General features: G+C 38.8%; 1 protein-coding gene across 2 annotated transcripts in view; it reads right to left on the bottom strand.

The window, feature by feature from the left end:
* Positions 1-13,385, bottom strand: part of LOC136702251 (MAM domain-containing glycosylphosphatidylinositol anchor protein 2-like) — a 224,236-nt gene that overhangs the window by 65,465 nt on the left and 145,386 nt on the right. For both annotated transcript variants that reach the window (XM_066677224.1, XM_066677225.1), the window contains exon 7: positions 8,274-8,603. In XM_066677224.1, coding sequence (XP_066533321.1) covers positions 8,274-8,603 — 330 coding nt within the window. The remainder of the gene's footprint in view (positions 1-8,273; positions 8,604-13,385) is intronic.

The following is a 13,385-nucleotide window of genomic DNA, read 5'->3' as shown; positions in this document are numbered from 1 at the left end:
CTTTTCAAATTTAAACATACAGCCTAATAAACTAAATACATGCTTTAATGACTGCTTTATTTTAAAAAAAGACATCCATCCATGTCATTTCAGATGTGTTTACAAACAATTTAACATACTTCATTCACCACTACAAGGGCTCAATTGGCTCATTAACATATAATCTAAAAAAAGACAAATACTGAGCAGGGACCTCAGTGTTACTATTGCTACATTTCATAGGTCAGCAGCAGCTCAAAATGTTGTGAATTGTTTAAGGAATCAAAACAGCGAACAATAGCAGCCAACAACAGCACACAAACTCCCACACGGATCAACAACAAGAGCACTGTCTGCAGCAGTGCAGCTCAAACACAAAAAAAATGTGGATGGAAGATGACCACTGTTACAACATCCTCTGGTTAATTGGCCAGTTTGAAGAAGACAAGGGTTCATACTGCAATGCTTTTCTCAAAGAGAGCTTACTATTGCACTTCCCCACACTGCTGGCCAACACACTCAGAAACAAAGGGCACACTGGGATGGAAAATAGAGGAGTAATGATAAAAGTGCTATCATATTCAAGTAGCTGAACTCAGGATTCTTTCAGAGATATGCTACAATGGATAGTTACATTCAGCAGCTATTACAGCCAATTTTCCTCCTCAGTTACATATCTTTTCCTGCCATCGCGAAAGCAAATTATCAGAGCTCTGGACTGTTTTTTTGCAAACTACAAAATCACAACCAATAACATTCAACTTTAACTGTCCTGGAACAAGGTTCCTGAATGCCCCAGTTATCAGGAGCATAAATGGTTTTTGTTTTTTCTGGGTAGGTAAGATGACCATTTTCTGTCTAAGACCCCCATCAAAATTTGGCAGTTAGGGTGTTCCCCTCCAAATGCTATTTAGTGATAATGTGACAGAGCCAGTTTATTTTTACTTGCTTCACATACCTCCTATTAATTTTGTATATTCCAGAATTTCATAAAATTTTAGGGGCTTATTCATACTCACCTCCAAATTTCCAAAGGTCTTTAAATCAGCAGCTAAATTTTATGCCTAAAGTGATTTATGGACAAGCACTGTTAATGACTTAACACTAAATTACATCATCACCAGTACACAATTTATCAATTAAACAAATATATATATATAAAATATTATAGCCTCAATGTAACCTCAGTCCACATTTCTCACTGGGTGACAAGGACCTCTTTTTTCTGTTGAATTCCTCAGAAATAATCATGGAACTTGATGTATGTATCCTGAGTCCAAATATAATTAAACAAATGAATATTTTTGTTAGCCGTGTTACAACCATTAACAATAGCGCTGCACAAATCAGTGTAACCCACTTATATCAACAAATACATAATTTATTAAGTATACAGTGTAATGGCTTGAAGTGATTGTAAGTGCCCTACAACTCTATTATTTAGCTGGAGGGGAAGAGAGGTTGCTGAAATGACAGCTTTTATAACTTTTTCCCAATGACCAAAACAATTCTTGTACAAGAACAAGTAAAACTTTTGTTTCTCTAGATTTATTTGCATTTGTAATATTGAAGATGCAAATTCAACTTTGGATGTTTTGCTGCTGAATACACTAATATTGTGCCATTTCACTAGGGTTAGTACTGCTCCTGTGAATAAGCTGAAAAGCTGACAGTGGAGTTTAAAGGAAGTAATAGGTTAAATCTTCCATCCACACCACACCATCACTAGGCTAATCTGGCATTTGTACAAAGGCTTCCATTGTAAAGATGCCCTGGTCCAAAGAGCCAGCCATGCCATGCACTGTCAGTGCTTTCCACATATTTGAAGCAAATAGCATCTGGATATGTCAGGGAGGTTCAAACATGTTCAAGACCTTCATATGACAACGGAGCATCAGAGCAACCTCAGTAATCACCTCACTGGCCTAGCAACTACTAGAAGCCAAGAGCTATATTTAAAAAACACACACCAAAACACGCAAAAAACATCTTAAAAAAACTAAATCTCAGAAGAGATGAAACAATGGTTACATTTTAGCTTATGCCTACCTGTTGGGGACCATTTATATGTGTGGACATGCATAGAAACACTGGACATGACTCCCTGGTTTAAGGATCATTGTCACTAAAATGACCATTTATTTCATAAAGCATGAACCGTGACTACTGACATGCTGCTGGTAATAACTGAGTACTTATTGTGGAAGGTTATTCAGTGCTTATGCATGCACTGGCCTTATAGAGTGCTACCAAATTGTCCACGTAATGAGCCAGTATCTCAAATGGCCAGTATTGCACAGCAAAAGCCCTTTTTGTTCCACTTTTGTGTCAAGTCCTTTGCAAAATCTTCCCCCGTTCAGATAAATGGGAGCCCAACCCAGAGAACTTCAGCCTAATGGTTTAGATTAGGAGCCTGATGAATTCCGAAGTTGCCCTAAAGGACGGAGGGAGCGTCAGGTTGATTGAACACATACCAGGAACGCTATCTCGCCGAGTCTCGTTGTCCTCCTGGAGTCGTCCTTAGTGTGGCGCGTTTAAATGTACAGACTAATGCAAAGATTAATTGCCTAGTGGCCGATAGAAGCATCCGGCCCCAGCTTCTACAGCTTCATTAAAGCCAACGAGAGGAATGAAGATTGATTGTGTTTTACCTCGTTGCACTCGTTGCATGAAAATGGAGGCCACTCTCCATTTCTCCATTCCCTGGGTTTCGTCATCCTTTTTAATCCTTCTGCTATCGGAGGGGGAAATCTCTGCGCTTGTTTGAATACTCTTCATGAATAAACCATTAGCCGTGCAATCCCGAATGAAAAAAGAAAAGAATTGGCTCGCTAATGAGGGTGCGATGATTGAAAATATTAGTAGTGTTTTGTGTGAGGAGAAAAGGTTGAGGGAAATCATGAGAAATCTGGAAGTTAAACTATAAGCAGTGCAGGGTCAATTTCTGGTAGCATCTCTTGTCTCGCTGTATAATGACTCTTCCTTTCCCCATCTTTATATTTCTCAGCATTTGCCAGTGCTACATCCCTAGTAGAACTGCCTAAATTCGGTACTGTGCCCAAACCAAAGTGATATAAGACATCACAAAATTATATACAGTAGGAAATTTTCCTCTTTAGTTTGAAAACAGCAAGTTCTTTATTGAACTGATATATGGTGTTCTTAACTAGGCCTCTGCCTTAAAGGTCCATTATTTGGAGGCTACGCTTCATTACAGTCTTGCAAATGTCTGTGATTTTAATGTAACTGTTCATTTCCATTTACTTATTTGAGTGAGAACTGACATAAGCAAATCATAATAAGGATTTCAGGAATGCTTTACTATATATCACTGTTCATTATCCTGGGAAAGGTCTGGTATGTGGTGCTCTTAACTAAACTTTTACTATTTAACTTAGATCAGATTGTTTTTGATGCTTCATGCCAATCTTATAGATGAAGCAAACATCTGTTAATTGAGTGCATTTCCACTTCATAAACAATGCTCACTTACGAATACTGATATTCATCCATCCATCCATCCATCCATTATCTGTAACCGCTTATCCAATTTAGGGTCGCGGGGGGTCCAGAGCCTACCTGGAATCACTGATATTCATACTTTCTAAATTCACTGAAGTATTCCAGTAACACTTTAAGCATCTATTTTGGTATCTGTATGACAACTAACATAAAAGCCCACAAAACTGTTTTCTCTTTTTTTCTCAACAAATATCAGCTATCACAGCACTTTCTAATGAAACTGACTAAAGCAGCTTTTGACAACTGATGCTTATTGGAATAAGCCTTCGTACAGACAACGCGACATTGTTTATAAGGCTTAATGATATCTACATAAGCCTTTAATGAAAAAGCAGCACTCAATTAAAGTGATGCTAAAACTTTTGGAGTTAATGAGCCTTGCTGGACAGCATCTGAAACAGCCAGTATTTCACATTAAGGTCCAATTGTTCATTTTTTTTTTTTTTTAACGGTGTTACTTCAATGCAAGATACAGAGAGCATATTTTTAAAATGTGTGAGCACTCTTCATGGAGCACACAAAGATTTGCTGCTCTTGTGCAAAATGAATTTGCTCACTCAGAGTTTCACTGCTTGAGCTTTGATTTTTGCTGCTTGTGCTCAAATTTCTGCTTCCTGTGCTCAGAATTCTGCTGCTGCTCAGGCTCAGATTTTTTTTGTGCAATGTCACTGCTGTATGTTCTCAGGAAATTATAAGAGGTTAAAGATTCTGAGCAATTAAATTGTTTTTGTTATTTCATTTTCATTGGTTGAGAAGAGCATGGTGAACCCTCTGACTTCTCCAGCAAGTTTAAAGATTCAAATGCTTCAGCTTAAGAAAAGCACAAATAACAGACTTTAACTATAGAGGGATAGGAATAACAGACTTTATCTATATAGACTTACAATAGTATCAATAAAAACACAGGCAAATCGATCATTTGTCATTTCATGTAATTTTTTTTTTACTTATTTGGATAAACTAGCATTGAATAAATACAATCAACCAAAATTAAATTTTGATAAAAATAACTCAATTTCAAAAAAGAACAAGGTATATAAATGAAATATTAAAGGATGAAAATATTTTCTGTATATTGGAGATAAATCATAAAATGTAGTTAATGATTTACCAAAAAACAACAATGATGTAAGAAAATTAAATGATATCACTCAAATTCATGTGCATTTTTATTGATACTAAATTTGACTTCATGCTTTGTACTTAAATATTGGACTCTTTCACTCCTAATAATCTGAATGTGTCAATGTTGAAACAGGGAAGAGATATCAGTATGTTCACCTTGCTCTTCTCCAACAATGGAAATTTCGCTGGCTAGAATCCATAACCATTTATGATCAGATGACTCATGACAGCGTTATTTCACTGAAAATCCAAGCATAAGCACCGAGCCATTTGTGAGCACAGAAAATCTGAATGTGAGCAATGCTAATCTGAGAGAGAGCAGTGCTAATCTGAGGGAGCACATTTTCTTCAGCAGAAGAGCAGCATGACTTTCTGCTTCTTGAATAGTGCTCTCAGATTAAAAAAAATGTTCTCTCAACTTTTCTCAGCTAAAATAATGCAATACTGCTGCCCCCTTTAGCGCAGATACCTGAGCTCTTAGCCATGTTCAAATGCTGAATATTACGGGTGCAATCTCATTCTAAATATTTCCACGGCATGAAACCTTGGCAGACCTGCTGCTTAATCTCCTCTAAATGCTTTTATTAAGAACTCTAATTGGCCCTCCAGTTCCTCCCCTTCAGGAGTGCTGCAGCCAGCACAAAACGGCTTATCCTGAACCAGGGCCCAGGCTGAGAGCACACAGGCTAATGGTTATTACTGTACTGGGCACACCCCAGATAAACAGAGAGGAAAGCAAATGCTGTAGCATAGCGGTCGGCAAAATACATAAAAAAAAACAAGCAAAGGTACAAACAAACCCTAAAACTAAAAAGACCACACTATCAATAAGAACCTGACACAAGAAACCAGGCTAAAAGCAAACAATGTACTCTTTCTTCAGGAGAAAAAAAAAAAGTTTTTTCATTACCAATAAAAAAATGTTTGTCTGACCCACATAATTATTCATTCTATTATAATTAATAAATTACACTTGCAGACATCCTTTAAAAAGCTCACCTCACTTTCATCTCTGCAAATTACATATTCAAACCCCTTAGAATATGTGGTAATCAAAAGGAAATCTAATCAGTGCCTCTTTCATCAACTTGACAGAACATTGTGGGGGTCTTTATTTTTTCTTTTGTTTTTTTTTTGGTGATAGTTGCAGCATGATGAATATGTCCAAAAAGATGAGAAGGGGGGGGTGAGAAAGATGGGATGAGAGAGAGAGAGAGAGAGAGAGAGAGAGAGAGAGAGAGAGAGAGAGTCGTACTGCTTAAAAAAATAATGAGGCAACAAACACGGCAGGTGCGACTGATTCCGGTTTCACTACACAGGGGATTATCAAAGGATTATCTTCTTCCAATTATGCAGGAAGGTCAAAAATGACACTCTCACGTGTTGCAGCAAATAAAGCAGGGCAGGGAACTGAGCTTGAGCAAATGAACCTTCTCCTACTAAAAAAAAAACACGACAGAATTTTCAGAATTCTGGAGTTTTTAAATAGTTCAGAATAACACTCTCAGAAGTTAAAAGCACCTCATCTTAGAAAGAACAATCCAAGGCCTGCTGAAGAGCTAACACCCACTGATATACATACTGTCTATGTCATAAGACAACTGAAGTGAAGAGGAAAGTCAAAAAGTCAGCTGTCAAACCACACATTCACTTCTCTGTAGAAGATGGGTTTAGACTGTGTTCATGGCAGCGCTGTCTCAGACAGAAAGCACAAATAGGGAAGGCATTCAGAAAACTAAATAATTTTTTACCATAAAAAGTAGCAAACAATGTTCATAAAAGAGATTTTAATTATACACATCATCTATAACTTATTGAGAACAACTTATTGAGTCTCCCAAACGGGGACAGCCATGTCTTTGAGATGACTTTCAGAGATAAAGAGAGAAAAAATAAAAGTTAAAATAACAATATGGTTTGCCAGTTTTTGGTGATAAAAATGACTCATTGCACCTTTAAGACTGAAGTGAGACCTCTCCAAACCACTCATGAAAACAATCACCAGTCAGAGATGATGGGCCATCCTGGTCTGAGACGAGGCTGCCAAGCTGGTGGTATTCCTACAGGTTTGGTGCTCCTCAGCCTTTCCAATCGATCTGGTTCAGCTCCCTCTGGTCCGAGATGAGCAGGATGATAATGAACGGTGACAACACTGTGAGATGGAAGCTTATCGATCAACTCAATGAGTGCTGATTACAGGGGCAAGCCCTTCTCCCTGCTCACCCACTGCTTACCCCTCACTTCCATACACCCACCTGTTTAATCTACTGTAAAAACAATACAAAAAAAAAACAAAAAAAACCCAGCATTCCCTCCTTTCACCAAAACCTACATGTATAATGTACCTTTAAATACCAGTGTCCTGAAAATGCTAATATGAACTTTACTGCACATGTATGTAAATGCAAGTCTTAATAAGAATTCAGCAAAGGTCTCATTAAAATAGCTAGGACACGTTTTACTTCAGGGAACACCTAAGTGTGCTGAACTGGTACAATCCACATTTCACTGTCCTAAGAAAACCTGCAAGCTGCTCTTTACACTGTGGGGACATTTAATCATGAATGAAGCAACACATTTTCACAGCATATTCTTCAAAGGTGCATTAACAGTTTCCAAAATTTAACACTGATGATAAAGAGCCCTAACAATTCAGTGAAATATCTGAAGAGGTCTTTTTACCCCCAGAGCAATCAGATATATTTATTAATAACTTCTGAAATAACTGTGAACTTTGTATTTGAATTTGTTGCTTCTCTGTTGATAAACATGTAATGAATTAATGGTTTATTGATGGACAATTGTTTTTTACTGAATGATGTTATGAACAAAAGGTATTGTAACTGGAGGCCTTTTCTAATGAAAGTCATTTTGTGAATGCTAACATGGATGGATATCTATCTGTTTTTGGACTCCCTGCTGTCTGCACTGCCTTTAATGAGCGGTAGTACTTGACTTACACCTGAGGGGATTAATAACATTTCTCTCCAGTTCTTTAAAAAAAAAAAAAAACACAACTATTACTACTACTACTTCTACTACTACTACCACCACTACTGATTTTATTTATTTATTTACTAATTGATACTGACTATGAAGCTATAATTAAATCAATAATAATAATAACAACAATAATAATAATTCATATCAATCTATGAATTGCTTTTCTCATACTGGATCCCTTTTTATAGCCAGGTTTTAAACACATACAGATGTTATGGTGGGCAGGGGCTCAAGGGAAATAAGGGCAATGTGAGTGTGAATTAAAGTTTAATTCAATTTACAGCTAATTGTATCCATTCTCATTACGAGAGACAGTGTAATCATGTTTCAGACTAAACCAAAACTAGTGTTAAGTATTCCTCCCAAGGCAAGCCAATCAGAGATATTAACCTGAATGGCCAGAAGTCCATGCCATAACATCACTCATCACACAACCTTGGAGACTGAAGTTAATGTTCAGTAAGTACTTTACTAAGTTATTACTGCCTTTCCTCGAGAACATTACCTTTAAAGAAACTAGGCATTCTTACAACCCTGAAAGCAACCCAGAAAACCTAATTAACGGTTGAGGTGAGCGTACCATTCACCAGACATGTGAAGGTGATGAAGTAAGTGACCATGTCCAGAGTGTGTGTGAGGCTCACCAGTGGTGGAGGAGATGTTGACGTCAATGCTGATCTCTGGGATGCCCCCACCGCGAAGCGACGCTACACAGGTGTAGGTGCCAAAGTCAGTGAACTTCAGATCAATGATGTCCAGGTTGGTGGTGCCCGGGGAGATGTCAGGGTCAGTCTGGGTGATGACCATACGCTCGGAGCTGCGTAAAGCCCGACCGTTCTTTAGCCAGCTGAACAGCAGCTCCTCAGGAGGCGTGGCCTCCACCTGGCAGGAAATCTTCACCTCGCGGCCAATCTGAATGTTGTCATCGTTGTGGTATGGATCAGGAGTGATCCAGAACCGGCCTTTCTTCAGTGCTAGAACAAGGAGAGAACACCACACATCACACACCAGCAGCCAGGATGAGCTTTGGGAATATTTTGGCATATATAGATGGAGCTCTAACATTAGCATTTTATTTGTGTGCTTGGCAAGCACCATCAGGGTAATGACTCCTCGTGTTTTATAAATGGAATCTGTTTTAAAATGTGCTTCAGTGAACAGGTTTTTTAAGTTTGCTGCCAGAACATAAAGTACTTTGTTGAAAAAGGCTGTTTATTGCACATTCAAGGCTCCATTCATTCTTCTATATCATGAGAAAACATATTTAACATAATATATATTCAAATTTAAGTACTAGGTCAAACTTTTCAGCTGGTTGCAAATTTGAAAACAAGTCTTCCAAAATAAAGAAGCTGTGATAAAGGCAAAATAACATGCAGGAATATTTTTCCACACCTTCAAAACATATTGAATGTTGGTTGCATCAGTCTGGAGTGACGAGTCCATTGAGAACAGCAGCTTCTTTGTTTGATTTGCAGCTTGTTTCAAATCAGATACTACTATATTTGACTTGATTTTCTGCCTTTTCTCAAAGAAGAATAAGAGAAGGTAGTGTGTTTAAGATTGTAAAGGAGTTGGTGGAGGAGGCAGGGATTGAAATATGGTGGGGTCAAAAAAAAAACCTCCTAATGAAGATTGAACCCCCGCAAAAAGACGGCAAAAGCAATAGTTTTTTTTTGTTGGGGGGGGGGGGGTGGCATTTATATACACGTCTTACCTATAATGTTAAATATTACAATAAATGTACAATATCTGTGTCCGGAATACTATTGAAATATAATCTCAAACACCCCTACATTGGACCATACCATTCCTTGTTAATATCATTGGTCACGTGCATTGCATCCTCATTACAGTAGAACCTGCATTGTGTAAGTAGCTATTCAGCTTTTAAAAACACTTTATTGCCTTCAGTAACTCATTCACATGAACATGTTACATTGTTCAATTTTACTGTGTGTGGCGACACACAGGTTTCAGGCTGAAGATGTGTTGTTTAGGCTCTTTGAATACAACATCATCAGCTATTAATGCTGAACTGAACATTCAAATACGAAACCATATTTATTTATGTGGACTTTTTGTATTTTCTGCTCAACATAAGCAGCAATGTATAAAACTCATCAAGAACTTAACATCTAATATGAATTTAGGGAACTCAAAGTCTGTTTTGACCTAGAATCTGTTTTATGCACAAATTACTATGCATCTAATCTCTTCAGAAACAAATTGTGAAAGAAATATATTTAGAATGAAACATTAAACAAAGAGAGGTCTCTAACTTTTGTACAGTATTGCATGTCAATAAACAACAAATTGTCTCTGCAGGGAAATCATTTCTATTATTTATAAATAAACTTCAAGAGCCAGAATATTCATTCAGTCAACTCATCAGTGATAATAAATAAACTCAGGATGAGTCTGGTAGCTGTGTGCTTGTTTTTCAATCACTCCAATCTAGATTCATTTTGTAGGTGGCTTGTTTATACAGTTCAGATGATGGAGTTGTGTTTTATCTTGTACGCAAAAGAACAGTCAGAGGCAGGAATCTTTTTTACCTAGTCTCCAGGGACATTATCAGGTTGAAACAAGGAGCTTGAAATAAAGGTACCCTTTCGGATTCAAATACAGGAAATTGAAAAAGCAAAACGTAGGAGAGAAACTGGCAGGACTAAAATGAATGACATTTCATCAAACATGATATGAGCTCCCCGTCGCTTTGTTTTAAATCAATACCACTCTGCCATGGATCTCACGTCTAAGGCATGTTGGAATAACGTCGACATGTTTCCACAGAAGGCTTCAATTTGTATGAGTAATTCATTTTCACCTGTGTCTCCGGATACAAAACGGTGTCAATGAACTGTAATACCACCGACGACAATGACCTTTTTCAAATCAAATAAGAGAAATCTGAGATTTCTGGCACTTAATCATGTGTTAGTGGCTGTACCACAGAGAGTTATCACTGAGGCACTGAGGCTACAGAATTTAATTTAGTTCAAAGGAACAATAAATACACGGCAACAATAAGGGAATCAATATCAGCAACAGCAATCATATTTCACAGACCCAACCAGCATTACACCTTCCTCATAATTGTAGCACTGTGAACAGGTACGAGGAAAAAGGGGGGGGGGGGGGTGGAGGGTGGGAGACAGAGCTTAGTGTCTTTTCTATGTGTTTCCTGCAGTTGTAATGGATTTGAGAGAATCACATAGGAATTTGTATCCAATTATCTTACATTCTGTAGTGACAATGCATTGCGTCACTAACCTTTGGGGCTTAACCACTTAACTGAGGGTATGGTTTCTTCAGAACTATTAAATGAGAAATGTGCTTCTAAATTGTGTTTCCAGACACCAATATTTTTTTGCTTTCTCCTCTCTCTCTCTCTCTCTCTCTCTCTCTCTCTCTCTCTGTCTGAGATTTTAAACAACTTTCCAAACTAAGGTTTTCCCAAAGCTCCAAGTGTCCATTTAGGAATAAAAATGTTAGATGACCTTTTCAAACCCAAGTACAAAGAATCCAGATCTATCTCACGAGAGGTTCTGAAGCTACAACCCAATAGGGAAAATATAGTGAACTTTTCATCTCCACAATTCTTTAAAACCCTCTCTCTGCAGACCCCCCTGTCCTGTCATAGGGCATGGATTTTACACCAGCATTAGAGGTCTTTCTGCATTGCTGCTCTCAAATACTTCAGTTCACATTTGTTGACTCAACCTCCAACAAAAAAAGACGGATGTCAGCCCTGTAATGTTTCCTCTATTTCTCACTCGCCACCTGCAAATGCATCTCACAACTGCACAGCTCTTCCTGACAACACAGTCCTAAGAAGACACACACACACACGAACAGAGAAGGCTTCCTAAAATGCAGGCTTTTATGGTCTCAGTAAAATTTGTTTTGAATTTAAGATTGTAGAAACTTTGCATTGGCAATACACCCAGTCAGGGAGCTGTAAAATAGAGTGTTCGATTACTAATGGCCAGTGAATTTATTCATTTATTTTCATTTTTACAGCGATGTGTTGAAATGACTTATATTGTTCCAACCATTAAATCTCCCTCTCAGTCCAAGTTAGTTTCCATTTGCACAAAGCTCCCCCAGAAAGAGACGGAGCACATTGAGCACTGTCTAAAACAAACTGGGCTTTCCTGCATTACCTTACCACATCATAGTATCTTATGGCATACTGTCTGATGTAAATTCATTCATTCATTATCTGTAACCGCTTATCCTGTTCAGGGGGGCGGTGGGTGCAAGGCAGGAGCACACCCTGGAGGGGGCGCCAGTCCTTCACAGGGCAACACACACTCACACATTCACACCGCACATTTTTTATTCGAGGAATGAAACCAGAGCACCCGGAGGAAACCCACATGGACACTGGCAGAACACACCAAACTCCTCACAGACACAGGTCCCTGGAGCTGTGTGACTGCAACACTACCTGCTGCGCCACTATGTTGCCCTTGATGTAAATTCATCAGATTCAAATTCATACATATGCTGCATACAATTTTTGCACCCCCTACTCTAACTCCTTCCCATGACCCTGAGCTGTTCTAATGTCCATCCTTGATGTCAACAAAAATTGCGGGTGAAATAGGTCACCAGCGTGCTGTTCTTGAACTTGTTTCTGTGATACAAACAGAGCACAGAGTTACTAACGATGTGCCCTCTGATGTCAATACCTCAGTTTTGTGAAGTGTCTGAACTGTGAGCGAACAGTGAAAGCATTGTGGGGCCAGCGGTGGCCAGCATCAAAGGGAGGGGGAGATCAAAGTGGGCATTGTTGGTCCAGACCGAAGGGCAGATTTGCAGGATGAGAAACCAGCAGAGAAGGGACCATACCACCTCTTGCCCTCGCAAACAGGAAATGTCCGGGCTGATTAAACTTATATGAACACATGGGGGAGAAAAAAAAACAGCACTTTGCCATTTGGTACATTCAAATGTGCTCGCTGCCAAGATGTTACATCATTTCCCCTGTTCATTCATATCTTATGAGAGAGCACAGCCGGGTTTAGGTGGGGGAGGCTTCACTGCAGCTGAGATTCCAGCTGCAGAAGTGGGCCGTGAACCATTCATAACAAGGGTAAGTGGTTTATTAGGTAGTAAGAAAGGCCTACAATAACAGGAATTTTAGCACCCTGTTCAAATGGCACATGGCGGTAGCCTGCTCCACAAGCAGAAGCGCTGCCTTTAAAAGCACACATTCAGAGTGTTCACCAAGGCACGAAATAAGAGTTAACATAACACAAACACATATTCTCTATGTATTATTGATGATATGGCTTCTGCTGGGTACAGCTCCCTTTTTTTTTATTGTCCCGGCTGCTCCTGTCATAGAAGCTCAGATCTGGAGAATAAACACGCCTCAGTGCTGAATGTGCACAAACTGCTTTCAAGCCCAAGAACCGCCGCCTGGAGAGAGCCACCTACGGTTCCCAATACAAAAGAGGTGATTAAATAAGAGAAAATGCGTTCTCTGGACGCATGCATATGCATTGTTTATCCGAGCTCATGTACATAATGCAGTTTATGTGGCAGACATTTAAGCACTTTGGGTCTAATGGATGGCTCTCATTATCGCAGCCCAATAGCTTGTAGCTTGTAAAAATGTGGCCTGTAGAAGTCCTGTGCAGCTTCTTTCCAGCATTCATATCATCATTCTATACGAGTCTGTATTAACATTCGAGTGTCATGCCATTTTGCCACAAGTAAGTTCCAGCGAAGCAATTCAAATA

The sequence above is a fragment of the Hoplias malabaricus genome, chromosome 7 (genome assembly GCF_029633855.1).
Source record: "Hoplias malabaricus isolate fHopMal1 chromosome 7, fHopMal1.hap1, whole genome shotgun sequence".
Lineage (NCBI taxonomy): Eukaryota > Metazoa > Chordata > Actinopteri > Characiformes > Erythrinidae > Hoplias > Hoplias malabaricus.
The sequence above is the reverse complement of the archived record's forward strand: the minus strand, read 5'-3'. Positions and strand labels throughout refer to the sequence as shown.